The 12259-nt window shown below is 55.9% G+C and overlaps 1 protein-coding gene across 1 annotated transcript in view; it reads left to right on the forward strand.

Moving 5' to 3' along the window:
* The window catches only part of PGAP6 (post-GPI attachment to proteins 6), a 16405-nt gene extending 5335 nt beyond the window's left edge, over window positions 1–11070 (forward strand). The window contains exons 3-14 of the mRNA XM_074158758.1: window positions 1413–1432; window positions 1504–1711; window positions 1800–1933; window positions 2779–3044; window positions 4240–4568; window positions 5296–5389; window positions 5936–6059; window positions 6744–6880; window positions 8902–9080; window positions 9591–9737; window positions 10144–10260; window positions 10774–11070. Of these exons, the coding sequence (XP_074014859.1) occupies window positions 1413–1432; window positions 1504–1711; window positions 1800–1933; window positions 2779–3044; window positions 4240–4568; window positions 5296–5389; window positions 5936–6059; window positions 6744–6880; window positions 8902–9080; window positions 9591–9737; window positions 10144–10260; window positions 10774–11070 (2052 nt within the window). The remainder of the gene's footprint in view (window positions 1–1412; window positions 1433–1503; window positions 1712–1799; window positions 1934–2778; window positions 3045–4239; window positions 4569–5295; window positions 5390–5935; window positions 6060–6743; window positions 6881–8901; window positions 9081–9590; window positions 9738–10143; window positions 10261–10773) is intronic.
* Window positions 11071–12259: the final 1189 nt, after the last annotated feature.

The raw sequence follows: 12259 nt of genomic DNA on the forward strand, positions 1-12259 counted from the left end.
CACGTGGGCTTCCTCTCCTTCTCCTGTCCCTGTTGCTCGTGGCTGGGGTTGGTTGGTTGTAGGAGGCTGGGCATCTGCTCCCTGGTCGCAGCAGCCATAGTTTCTTATTCTACTAGCCGTAAATCTGTGTTTAAACCTGTAGGAGCATTTCATGTTCACATTACTGGTGGATCTGGGGCTGTCTATCAGATGTGGTATCTAAGAGGTGCCTCAGAAACACCAGAGAGAGCTTCGCAGTGAGGCTGGTGTTGCTGCTCATGAGCAAAGGTGTTCCTGGACCTTTCTGTGCCTGGCAGGCTCCTGTGCATGGTACCAAAGGATGTGGCAGGACTACAAGGAGCTTGAGAGGACCCAAACCGATTGGAGATGGACAAATTCCCCAGTACAGAGGAACGGAAGAGACTGGGAACACTTGTGAGGGGTGTGGGCTGTGTATAGAGCAGAGATAGGAGAGGAGTGCCGAGTCCTGCAGGCACAAGAGCGTGAGAAGATTTCAAACTCAATGCCAGTGAAAGAAATACTGCTTAAAGCAGTACTTGAGTTCTTGGAGGACTGGAGGTCAAAAGTTGCAAGACTTTGAGCTCTATCTTAGGAGGGTCCCAAGTTTCTCAGCCAACGTGTGCCCATGGAGACACGTGGATCTCTAACACCCACTCCACGGAGGTCTTGGGAGTGACTGAAGCTGCTTGGCTTGTGCTTCTCTGGTCTGTCCTGGGCACAGACTGGTGCTCTTAGTCGCTCTGGAGCTTCCCAGAAAGGTTTCCAGTAGTTTGGGGATGTGAGGGACAAGGCAGCAGCTAAACGGTACCCTAAGGAATGAAGACCAGCCCAGCTAAGCTCAAACAGGTTAATAACCCATCACCTGCCACGTTTGTTTGCTGGACCTGTTTTGTCCATTGTTCTGTTGCAATGCTCCAGCAGTCCCAAAGCGAGCAAATTACATGCCAAATTGGTTGCCCAAATAAACATCCCGTGTATTAATTAGCTGCTGCTTTTCTGGCAATTCAAACATTGGGCTGCTTATCTGAAAGCAGATGCTGGTGTAATGAAGTCGGTCGTGGTGAACATCTTCTTAGTCTGTCTGCCCGCCCTCCTTAAATAGGGAAGGTGCAGATCTTAGAAAATGAAAGCTCTTCCTTGGCGATTTAGCCTATATGGGGAATTTGCTGATGGTTATGAAAAAAAGGGGTTGTTTTGCAGCTGGGGCTTAACCTTAGGAAGTGTGGAAATTTGCTTTCAGGCTTGATGGAACCATGTAAATCCTTATCTTAATAAGCAGCCAAGTTAAACCAATCTCTAAATAAATCCCGGATAAGCTAATAGCACCCTGTCTTCATCAGATGAAAATGATGGCTCTCGTGGTCCACTTGAAAATGTGGATTTTTTCCAGCTTGCTCCTTCTCCCATCCCAGGCCAACCTGGGTGTCCCCTGGTGAGTTTGTTTCCCAGTTTTCTCTTGTTTTTACATCCCTCGCTTTATTCGCATTCTGGTTTCTCTCGCAGGCACTTTCGCTACGGAGCCCCTCCTGTAATTAACCCACTGGGCACTCGTTTTCCTGCAAATGCGACCGTCCGTCCTTCCTACAGTATAAGCATCGCCCTGAGCAGTGCTGTGCAAAACACCACCTTTGTCAACGTCACCACCCCTGCTGCCGGAGACTGGTTCATCGCTGCCCATCTCCCGGAGGCTGCGGGCAGGATCGAAGTGAAGGTGAGGGTCTTGGTGAGGGTCTCGGCTGTCATATTCTGCCCAGTTTGTCTGGCCACGGCTGACCCGTCTGCTCTCTCCCCTCCTGCAGGGTTTCTCCACTCCATGCCCCTATATGTTCCAGGCAGATATGTTTGTGCTCAGACTGGCTGATATGCCAGTCCTGGAGCCTGGTGTTGCCAGGCCACAGACCATCGTCTCTCCTGCCAAGCCGCTGCACGTCAAGTGAGTGAGGGCACGGGATGGAAAGACCTGGGGCTGTGGGGAGGTGGGATTTCCCATGGGTTCTCTTAGGGGAAGCCACTGGTGTTTCCCCATGGGGCTGGAGCTGGGGGGTCTCCAAGCCTGTTTGCCGAGGTCCCTGCAGCAGTGCTAGGGTTTGCACAGGGAGCACACGAGTGCCCTTATCCAATGCTCCCCAGGTGGTCTTGGAAGTTCTTTGAGATGTTTCATAGAATCATAGAATGGTTTGGGTTGGAAGGGATCTTAAAGATCACCCAGTGCCACCCCCTGCCCTGGGCAGGGACACCTCCCACTAGACCGGGTTACTCAAAGCCCCGTCCAACCTGGCCTCGAACCCCTCCAGGGATGGGGAGCCACAGCTTCTCTGGGCAACCTGGGCCAGTGTTTCACCACCATCAGGAAGAAATTATTTACTCTGAAATTTCATCTAAATCTCTCCTCTTCCAGTTTGAAGCCATTACCCTTCGTCCTATCACTACATGCCCTTGTAAAAAAGTCCTCCAGCTTTCTTGTAGGCCCCCTTCAGTTACTGGAAGGCCCCTATATTCTCTCCCTGGAGCCTTCTCTTTTCCAGGCTGAAAAACCCCAACTCTCTCAGCCTGCCTTCATAGGGAAGATGCTCCAGCCCTTAGAGCATCTTCATGGACCTGCTCCAACAGGTCCATGTCCTTCTTGTGCTGAGGAAGAGGTTTCCCTTGGGAAGGATGTTCACAACACCAACAAGGGCAACCTAGCTCTTGCCACAAAGGCCCAGGGACTGTGGTGGGTCATTGTTGGCTTGTGTTGAGAGTTCAAGCTCTGCAAACTGCTGGTCCCTCCTGCTGCAGGGTCTTCGTTCCCAAGCATGCTGCAGGGATGAGGTTTGAGCTGCGAAACTGCCTGACAAGTGAGCAAAAAGCGTGCGCTGTGCGAGTGGTGCTGGGCTCCATCACGCTGCCCCAGTCCTTCCAGAGGATCATCACCTGCGTGGGGAGGGCAAACTGCAGCCTGGCCCTGGATTCACCCCCCTGGGAGAAGTGGCTGCAGATCATGGTGGAGAGTCTCGGCGCTGCCAATGCCAGTGTGTCGGTGGAGATGCTGGCCACTTTCAGAGGTGGGCTTCCACTTTCTCTAGCCCTGTGGGAAGGACCAGAGAGAACTTTGCAGTCTCCTTTGAGCCTTTGGGTGGCTGGCTGTAGTGGTTGGCATTCCCCAGCACGCTGGTTGCCTGGGCAGAACCTTAGGGGCTGAGACCTAGTGGTTGCTTTGGGGTCAAAATTGAAGGCTCCAGTGTTCACCCAAGAGGGATACTCCCTGGAGCTGCCTGGTTTGGAAATGCCTGAAAGGTTCAGGGTCTCTGAAGCAATGATATTTTCCAAAAGCTGGTTGGGAAGCAGTGGTTGGCTTAAAATCTGATGGGGAGAATAGTTTTGGGTAGAGGCACCAGACTGTAATGATATGTTGACAATTGATTGACCATAAGCAGGCTACGGACAGGAAGCCATCTCGCAGAGGTTTATTTGGGGTAATGTCTTGGGTCATAGTGAGGGGACGTCACCATTTCAGGTCACACCTTGAGACTTGGGAGGTCATGAGGTCCTTTTGACTGTGACAGGCATCTTTGCATCCTCTGATTCCGTGGCCATAATCTCTGTTTATCTCTTGGAAGCTCACCAATTAGGTACATTTTTAAATTTATCTTCTGCTGGGGGTTCTGCCATTGCCTCAAAGCAGAGCCTCATCCCAAGTGCTGGAGGTTGTTAAGAGGGCAGCACTAGAGTCTCTGGGAGCGATGGACAGGCTTCAGCAGTGGGACTCCAAGTGTCACATTCAGTCCATCTGCCATGATGTGGTGGCGTGTGCCTGCAGCTATGTTGGATTAGTTTCTCTCTTCTGCTTAGCTTTGTCTGCACATGTCTGGGGAACTGGTAGAGACTTTTGTGCAGCCCTTGGTTATGGGGCAGCTGAGTGCTGTGCTCTGCTAGTGAATACTCTCTGGGTACCTTGATGTGTTACGATGCTGTGTGTTATCCCTTCTTCTGCTCCCCATCCCCTACCCCAGCTCCAGGGTACTTTCACCCATGGTAACCACTGTCTGTCTTCCATCGGTGTCCATCGTGGATGCTGATGCTGGAGTTCCCCCTGCGAACGGTGCCTTTCTGGGGTTGTAGCCAACCCTGCAGTGCATGAACCAGTTGAAATACCCCCGAGTTTGTGCTGTCACTTGGAGGTCTGGAGCTGCTGGGGCCCTGCCTGGATGAGGTGCTAGACCTGGCTGTGCTGATTCCTCTCCTTTTTGTGCTTTACAGCTTGCAGGCTGGGCAGCACCAGTTCATTCCTTAACTTCAACAGCCTGAACCAGAGCCAGACTGGTCCCAGACCGGGTAGTGTGGGAGCAGCGGGGAGTCCCACTCCATCTACCAGGGGGGCTTCACGCAACGTGTCCAACCAGAGGAGCTTCTGTCTGCAGAACCAGCCCGTCGTTCGTGAGGACCTGGATGTGGTGTCTGTGCGCTACAGGCTCTTGAACGGTCCCAACGTGCCTGTGAACTCCCTCTCCCCGACCCTCCTCCTCCTCAACCTGAACACGGGCATGGACAGCGGGGGTTCCCTCGTGGTCAGTCTCCTGCTCAACAAGGTGCGGAGGCTGATTGATGGGACTGTCCCCCCTCTGTGGGGCTTTGTCCCTACTCCTGGGCTGGTTTGTCAGCAGACTCCAGGGTTTGTAGGTACCGGTGGGACTGTTTCTCTTTCTTTTTGTTGTCACAAAACACTCTGAGCCTGTTTTAGCCGCTTCCAGCATGTCCCACCTGCCAGCTCCAATTCACATGCCACAGCTTGCTGGCATGTGGTGGCAGTGACGCAGAGGAGACAAAATGGAAAGCAGCTGCAATGTCATCTTCTCCACGGGAGCCTGGCACCTTGCCACCAGGAGAGGAGACCAAGCAGGGAAACGCAGGGATATTCCTGCCCGAGTCGCTGATTCCCAGGCTCCCAGTGACACCCCAAAATCAGCCCCCTGAAATTCTGTGAAACTTTCTGAGGGCTGGAGCAGGGCTCAGCCCTGATGTCCTGCTGCCTGTGACTTCTGCCACCCTGTGCTCGTGCTGAAGCCATGTCCGAATGTCCCAGCTTTGGGACAGTCCCCCAGGAGGCTCTCTTGCCTTTCAGCCAGCATGTAACACGGTGACAGTGCAGGGTGAGGTCAACACAGGTTTGCCTAGAAAGAGCTGCTGAATTGATGGGTGACCTTGATCTACAGGATTTATTGTCACCTGCTGCTCCTGTATACTGTGGGGGGGGTGAATTGGGCAGGGGGGTGGCATCGGGGCGCTCTGACCTGGGACACTGCTCTGTTTGCACAGACGTCCTTGAACCTGTCCAATGCCACCGTGGTAGCGTGTGTGAGTGCTGCTTCGCCGGTGCTGTCCCTCAACGCCACGCACAACTGCAGCACAGGTACGAGAGGGGCTGGCACCCACCGCCAGCTCCGGGCTTTGCTTTTAGACCTCGTGAGCTGTTAACTGGCTCAGGACTTCGTGGGGTGTCCCAGGGAAGCTGATTTTTGGCACGAACCCTCCTGAGGTCTTTGTGCTGGCACGTGCCCAGGGTGCTGGGGTGCAGGTGCTGGTCTGGCACCAGGAGTTAGACTCCACCAAAGGAAGGTCCGGTTACCAGCTGGGGCTCTCCCAGCTTTGTTGGCAGGAAGTCTGGGGATGGTCAAGGCATTGCTGGTGTGCAGAGAAGCTAAGCCCTGGAGGACTGGCCAGGCAAACAGGCTGTTCCAGGTGCCCTGTGGTGTCTAGGCAGATACCAAGAGCTGAGATGAAAGAAAAAACAAGACTCTCGGGAGCAAGGGTCCTCTCCATCCCCCTGGTGCCTCCTGAGGATGGGAGCAGGAAGCCACAGGGGCATCCGATTCCTGTGCAATTGATCTCAGCCTGGGATTGCTTTGGGCCCCTCTTCCCTAGTCTTGACACATCACAGCACCCTCTTTTCTTTAAGCTTTTTTCCAGGGCTACCCTCTGAGAGTGAGTACGTCCTCTGCGGAAGCGATGCTGATTGTCCTGTACCCGCAGACGGATGACTGGTTCCTCTCCCTGCAGCTCCTCTGCCTGAAGGGCCAGGGGTGAGTCTGGTGCGTTGTCCCACCTTGGGGCCGGCTTGGAGCCCTCTGCCTCTGCATCCCGCTGCCCTTGGCTGGTGTGAGCAAAGCCGAGCCCCTGTCCTCACCACCATGCCCTGGTCTCCTCTCACCTGCTAGCAGCTGAACCATGGCTGAGGGGGAAGGAGGTGGGTGGCAGTGCCAGCTTGCTCTCTTGTGAGCATCTGAGCAGCTTGTCTAGTGCTGAGCTGGCACGTCTCATGCAGACTGGATGGCACAGCCTGCCTGGATGAGCGTCCCCTTCCCCAGGTGGATTTTGAGGTGATAAATAAGTAAATGAAAATGTTGCTGTTACTCCTTCGAGGGGTCTCTGAGTGCAGCTCTGCCCACACAGTTTGTCTTCCTGCTGCTTCCTTGTGTAAGGAGCCAAGCACGTGCTGTAAAACAGTGCTGGCGATGCTGATCCTGGGTACCGGGGTCTGCTGTAGGGGTCTGAGGAGACCTGCCCCCCACCTGCATGTCAGTTTGGCAGTCTGGGTGGAGAGGAAGCCGGCTCTGCTCCTAGCTCTTGGGAGGGACGGAGCAGATCCCAAAACAGCGGGGAGCTTGGATGCAGAAGCGTGGCCTGACCCTCAGAGGCAGAGTGGTCCCTGGGCACAGGGCTGCCCTGAAGGACTGGGGTGCCAATGCGACCTGCTCTCCTTGCAGTGAATGTAATGCCGCAGAAGCCAAAGTGACCGTCTTCGCATACCTCACCCCCTGCTTCAACGACTGTGGGCCATATGGACAGTGCAGCCTCCTGAGAAGACACGGCTACCTCTATGCCGGCTGCAGCTGCAAGGCTGGTGAGTGCCTTTTCCTGGGAAACTTTGCCATCCTTCCCAATGGGAGGCCACGTTTTTCGGTGATGCTGTTTGGGTAGGGGAGCCTGGGGTCTGCCATGGCTGGCAGGAGCAGCCTGGTGTCACAGTGTCTGCCCAAAGAGCCCTCGGCACCCATGGTGGTCTCTTTGCGAGCATCCTGACTTCCTGGAAGGGTGCCAGGTCCTAGGAAGCACAGAGCGGCCCAGGGGAAATGGGGAATCGGGCTGAGGACAGCTTGGAGTTTGGCTTCCAGCTTGGAGAGGTGCCTCTGAGCATCCCCAGAGAGATCAAGGTGCCATCAGGGCTGCCTGAAAATGCCTGTGTCGGAGCCTGTGCCTCTCGGGGAGGGTTGTTGTGTAGGGTCCTAGTACTGGACATGATGAGTCTGGGTTGCCGTCCCCCTCCCTGCTTTGCCATGGCGCTCTTTCTCCTGCCAAGAGCCAGCCCTTAGACTCGGAGGTGCCCCTGGAGGAGAAACATCGGTGTCAGCTGCTAATTATGTTAATGAGATGAGAAGACTGGGCGGGAGTCAGTGGTGTAGGGAAGATGATAGCTCTGCCACGCTTGGGTGGGTCCGGGTACCTGTTCCCAGCAGAAGGAGGAGGCAAAATGTGGTTCACTGCTGCTTTGGGCCTGAGCCAGGATGTCCCTGCTGCAGCGCTGAGGGTGGGCGAGGAGCGAGATGGAGAAACAGCATCCTAATTTCCCCGAGGGGTGGTGGGTTCTGGGAAGCACAGAGCACCCCAAGGGAACTGGGGAATCAGGCTGAGGACAGCTTACTGCTGAATCACTCGCGGCGAAATGCCCCATCTGCATATTCGTGACCCAGAAATTAACTGGAGAGAGAAGGCTCCCTGGGCTCTGCCTGGCAGGAGCCGGCAGCAGGGCCAGAGCTGCTGGCTTGGTTTCTAGTGGCGCCGCAACGGGATGGATGCTGCTTTTAACTCTGCTTCTTGACCGTGGAGTGACCGTGTGCCTCCACCTACCCAGGCTGCCCTGTGCCTGTCCTCCTTTCCCCAAAAGGAGGGCATGGGAATTCTATCTTTAATTAAAATAATTTACATTTAAAGAAAAAAAGCAGGTGACTCTCTCAGCTCAGTCCTTGGTATCCAGTCAGGAGGCTGAGGATTGTGCCCTGTGGCGTGCACTGTCCTCTAGGAAACTTCTCACTCCCACTGTCCTGCGCAGAGCTGGATGTCACCGTGGGCTGGGGCAGTGGGTTTGCTCACCCTGGAGAAAGAGGAGTTGGAGGGGGATGGAATTGAACCTGCCCACGGGGGTTACGGGGGCCCTGGAGCCAGGGTCTTCTGGGGGAGCGCAGGGAAAGGGCAAGCGGCCACAGACATAAGTGGCAGCAAGGATGTTTCCAGCTAAATTGAAAAAAATTTTTCCCCTCATCGGAGTTGTTCAGCTTTGCATAGTATCCAGGTCTCCATCTTTGGAGATCATCAAAACTCAGCTGGGCAAGCCCAGAGCAACCCGAGCTGGCTTTGCAGTCTGCCCTGCTGTGACAGGAGGTAGGACAGGAGCCCAGTGGCTTCCTCAGTGTGGTGATTCATTCTCCACCCTGGTTCCTGGGATCTGTAGGGATCTTGCACCCAGTTTACACCATCATCTGAAGAACCTGAGACTCGAATGCTTGATGTACCACCAGCAAGTAGTATGTGTGTTGAGTTACTGTAGAGATTAAAAGTCCCAGCCTGGTCAGACCCATGCTCTATGTAGGATGGCCTCTGCTACGTGGGAACAACCTAGGGGATGTCCTCAGAGCAGACACAAGGCTCTGCTGGGGTTCCCCAAGACCTTCTGTAGTAGAGCATGCAATGAGTAACGAGACCATCCTGGGAACAGGAGTGTGAGTGGCTGATGGAGCAAGGGAGAGGAGGCTCAGGGATAGTCCAGGGAGGTGATTGCTTCTTCTGAGGAGTCCCAGGCTCCTGCTGGGTGGTGCGGGAGGACAAGGCAGGGCATGCGAGATCCACACAAACCTCTCTGCTCCGCAGGTTGGGGCGGGTGGAGCTGCACAGACGATACCAAGGCCCAGTCTGTTGGCGCACAGAACCTGGCCACCCTCCTGCTCACCCTGAGCAACCTCATGTTCCTCCCGGCCATAGCGGTTGCTGTTTATCGCTACTACCTGGTGGAGGCCTCTGTCTACACCTACACCATGTTCTTCTCCACGGTAGGGATTGCCTTTTGTTGGGTCTCCTGCCAGCTCCCCCTGAGCATCAGGGATGCTGCATCTGACTGAAGTCCTTGGTGGAGCAGTCCATCCTGGAGCTCCACAAGGAGCTTCTAAGGATCGTTGGACAAACACCTCCATAGACATGTCCTGCCCCTTCAGAGCTTGGCAGGAGCGTCATTTTCACTGGGCTCTTCCACCCACACTGCGGGTGCTCGTGTTTGGGGGTGGGACCCCTGGGAGCTGAGGTGGGATTGGAGCATTGCAAGCTTGAAGGATGCTGTCCTTGAAGCTCTCTGCTGCTGGGAGGGTGCAGGTTGACGGCTGCCCTCATCTGCTTTCTGTAACACCACAGATTTGGTGTTTTGGTAATTTGGTGGAGCTTCTTGGAGGCACTGCCAGGAGGGACCCTGGCTGCCATGGGCTGAGCCTTCTCCTGCCTCTCCTTCCCAGAAAGCTGTGTGGTGCTGCTGGACTCACGTTAGCCTTTGCTTTTGTCCCCGGCTCTAGTTCTACCATGCGTGTGACCAGCCAGGCGTCGCAGTGATGTGCATCATGGACTACGACACACTACAGTACTGTGACTTTTTGGGCTCCGTGGTGTCCATCTGGGTGACGATCCTGTGCATGTCCCGGGTGAAGAAGATCCTGAAATACGTGAGTGTCGGGTAACCCCGCGTGGCATGGCCAGGCCTGAGCCAGCCAAGCCACGGGTGGCCATGCTGAGCCCTCTTGTGGCTGTATTTTAATGACGGAGCCCAGCCTAGTGACAAAGCCTGGTTGTCACCCAGTGCCACCCTGATTTTTAAACCAGTGGGTTGTTTTGTCCTGGAAGTTTGGATCGTGAACCTACGTGCTTGTAGGGACTGGGCTTGAGGGACTGAGATTTGTGGGGAAGGTTTGTGGGTCCTCCGGTATCTCCTTCAGAAGGTGTTCCTCCCGAGACCTGCACATATGCAGGGCTGGGTGGCCAGGAGGTGAGGTCCTCCCTGCCTCTGGCATGGCTGGCTGTGCTCTGGCAGCAGGTGAGCTGCTGATGACAGTGGTGGTGTCTCATTCCCAGGTCCTTTTCATCTTGGGGACCCTGTTAATTGCCATGTCCCTGCAGCTGGACCGCAGAGGGGTGTGGAACATGATGGGTCCCTGCCTCTTTGCCCTCGTCATCATGATTGCAGCGTGGGTAAGTAGGGGCAGCCAGGCAGGACCTGCTGCCCTTTGCTCCTCTCTGGGGAATGACAGTGGCAGAGCAGACCCCAGACTCCAGCCGATCCACAGGCAGGGCTTGATCTCCTTGAAACACCCAGTTGGAGGGGGTGCAGGGCAGGGGATTCACCTTCCATCCCTCCAGTAGCTGAGAAATCCCCCAGTTACAGCTCTCAGCTGCTGCAGCTCCAGTTGAGCGCACGCCTGTGGCTGCAGTGTGGTCCCAGAATGGCTGGCAGCTGCCCCTGCCCTGGGCAGGAGCTGTGGCATCGCCACTGCCACCACTACCAGAGCATGGGGGCTCTAGTCCCACAGCTCTTGCTCTTGCGCACAAGAGATGGGCCCAAGAAGAGGGGAGGCTGAATTTCTGAGGGGCAGCAGACACCACCTCTTGCTATGAGGTTGGCAGGAGCTCCTGGGTCGGGCAGTGTTGCCTGTTTCTCCCTTCCGAAGCTTCTGCTTGGCTGCTTAACCTTTCTGTACTCTCCAGGTTTACCACGGCGTGAAGCGCAGACACTGCTACCCCTCCTCGTGGAAGCGCTGGGTTTTCTACCTCCTCCCAGGGATCACCTTGGCTTTCATCGCCATGTCAGTATATGCATTCATGGAAACCAATGAGAACTACTACTACACCCACAGCATCTGGCACGTGCTGGTGGCTTCCAGCGTTGCTTTCCTGCTTCCTCCTCGGGACAAGCATAAGAAGCCCTGGGCCTGGTCACAGAAGCTCACTTGTCGCTATCAGATCTGCCAGAACGACCGTGAGGAGCTCTACGCTGTGACCTGAACTGCTCGGCTCCCGGCGGCAGAGGTGGAGGGCTCAGGAGGTTGCTCTTCGCCTGGGCTGCCCATCTCTTGCACGTCGGCCATCCCCTTAACATGCTCATTCACTGGCCAGGAGAGCACAGCACGGACCAGGTGTAAAGAGGAAGATGGTGGGGCTCGTCTTGTGAAGGCAAGGTTGAGGCCACCTCTGCTTTTCTGCTGGGATGGGGCAGGCTCTTCATGGTTCTAGATCAAGGAATAGCCTGTCCCCCACTTCCCCACGGCCCTGAGGGGGGCGGAAATCCCCAACACTTCCTCCCCTCCTGCTGCCTCCATCAGGCTTGGGCTTAGCCCACGCCGAGCTGGAGCGGGGGCTTTGGCTGCTGGGCTCTTCCCTGCACGCCCTGTCCCAGCAGAGGGCTGTGGGACAGGGATTTCTCCTGCCACCCTGCAATCAGCATTTGAACCCAAGAGAAGAACGGGTTTCTTCTGATGTTGGGGGGGGGGGGGAGGGAGTGGGGGGCAAATGCTGCCATGTGCCCTTGGTGCTGATGGGGAGGGAGGGAGGGAGCCGATCTCGGCGTGTGCTGAGCCCTTGGCCACCGTCTCCACGGGGCTCTGGAGCCCCTCTCCCCACGAAACGGGTGGTGCTGCTCTTACCTCGTCCTGATTCTGGGGGGCAAGAGCGAAGCCGGGACTTGGGCCCTGGATTCAGGATCAGACTTGGCAGGAATGTGAGGAAAAAAAAACAAAAACAAAAAAACCCCAAACCCTTGTGGGGATGTGCAAGAGGCATCGGCAGCATCTCGCCCTGAGCTGTGAAACCCCCGGCAGCACAGGGTTTAGTCTAAGTCTAATTTTAGCCGCCTTAGCTCATGTGGAAGGAGCCAGGCTGCTGCCCTGTCCCCTTCCTCCCTCGATGTTCAGGTATTCACCGTCTTCCTCCCTTTTTGTGGGTTGGGCACGTGCGTGGCTCTGCCGGGGGGGGGGTCCGGGATCAGTGTCTGAACTCCCCAGCCCCTGCTCATCCATCCTCCTGGATGTGCTGCGGGGTCCCGGCCGATCCCAGGCCACCAGACAGTGTCCCACCCCAGCCAGGAGCATCGCCGTGGGCTCCCCAGACGGCCACCATCTCCTTCGCAGCCTCTGCCTCACCGTAGCCTTACCACGGGGCACGCAGGCGTCGGAAAGCGAGGGCAGGAACTTGGCCA

This window comes from Numenius arquata, chromosome 14, assembly GCF_964106895.1.
Source record: "Numenius arquata chromosome 14, bNumArq3.hap1.1, whole genome shotgun sequence".
NCBI classification, from domain to species: domain Eukaryota; kingdom Metazoa; phylum Chordata; class Aves; order Charadriiformes; family Scolopacidae; genus Numenius; species Numenius arquata.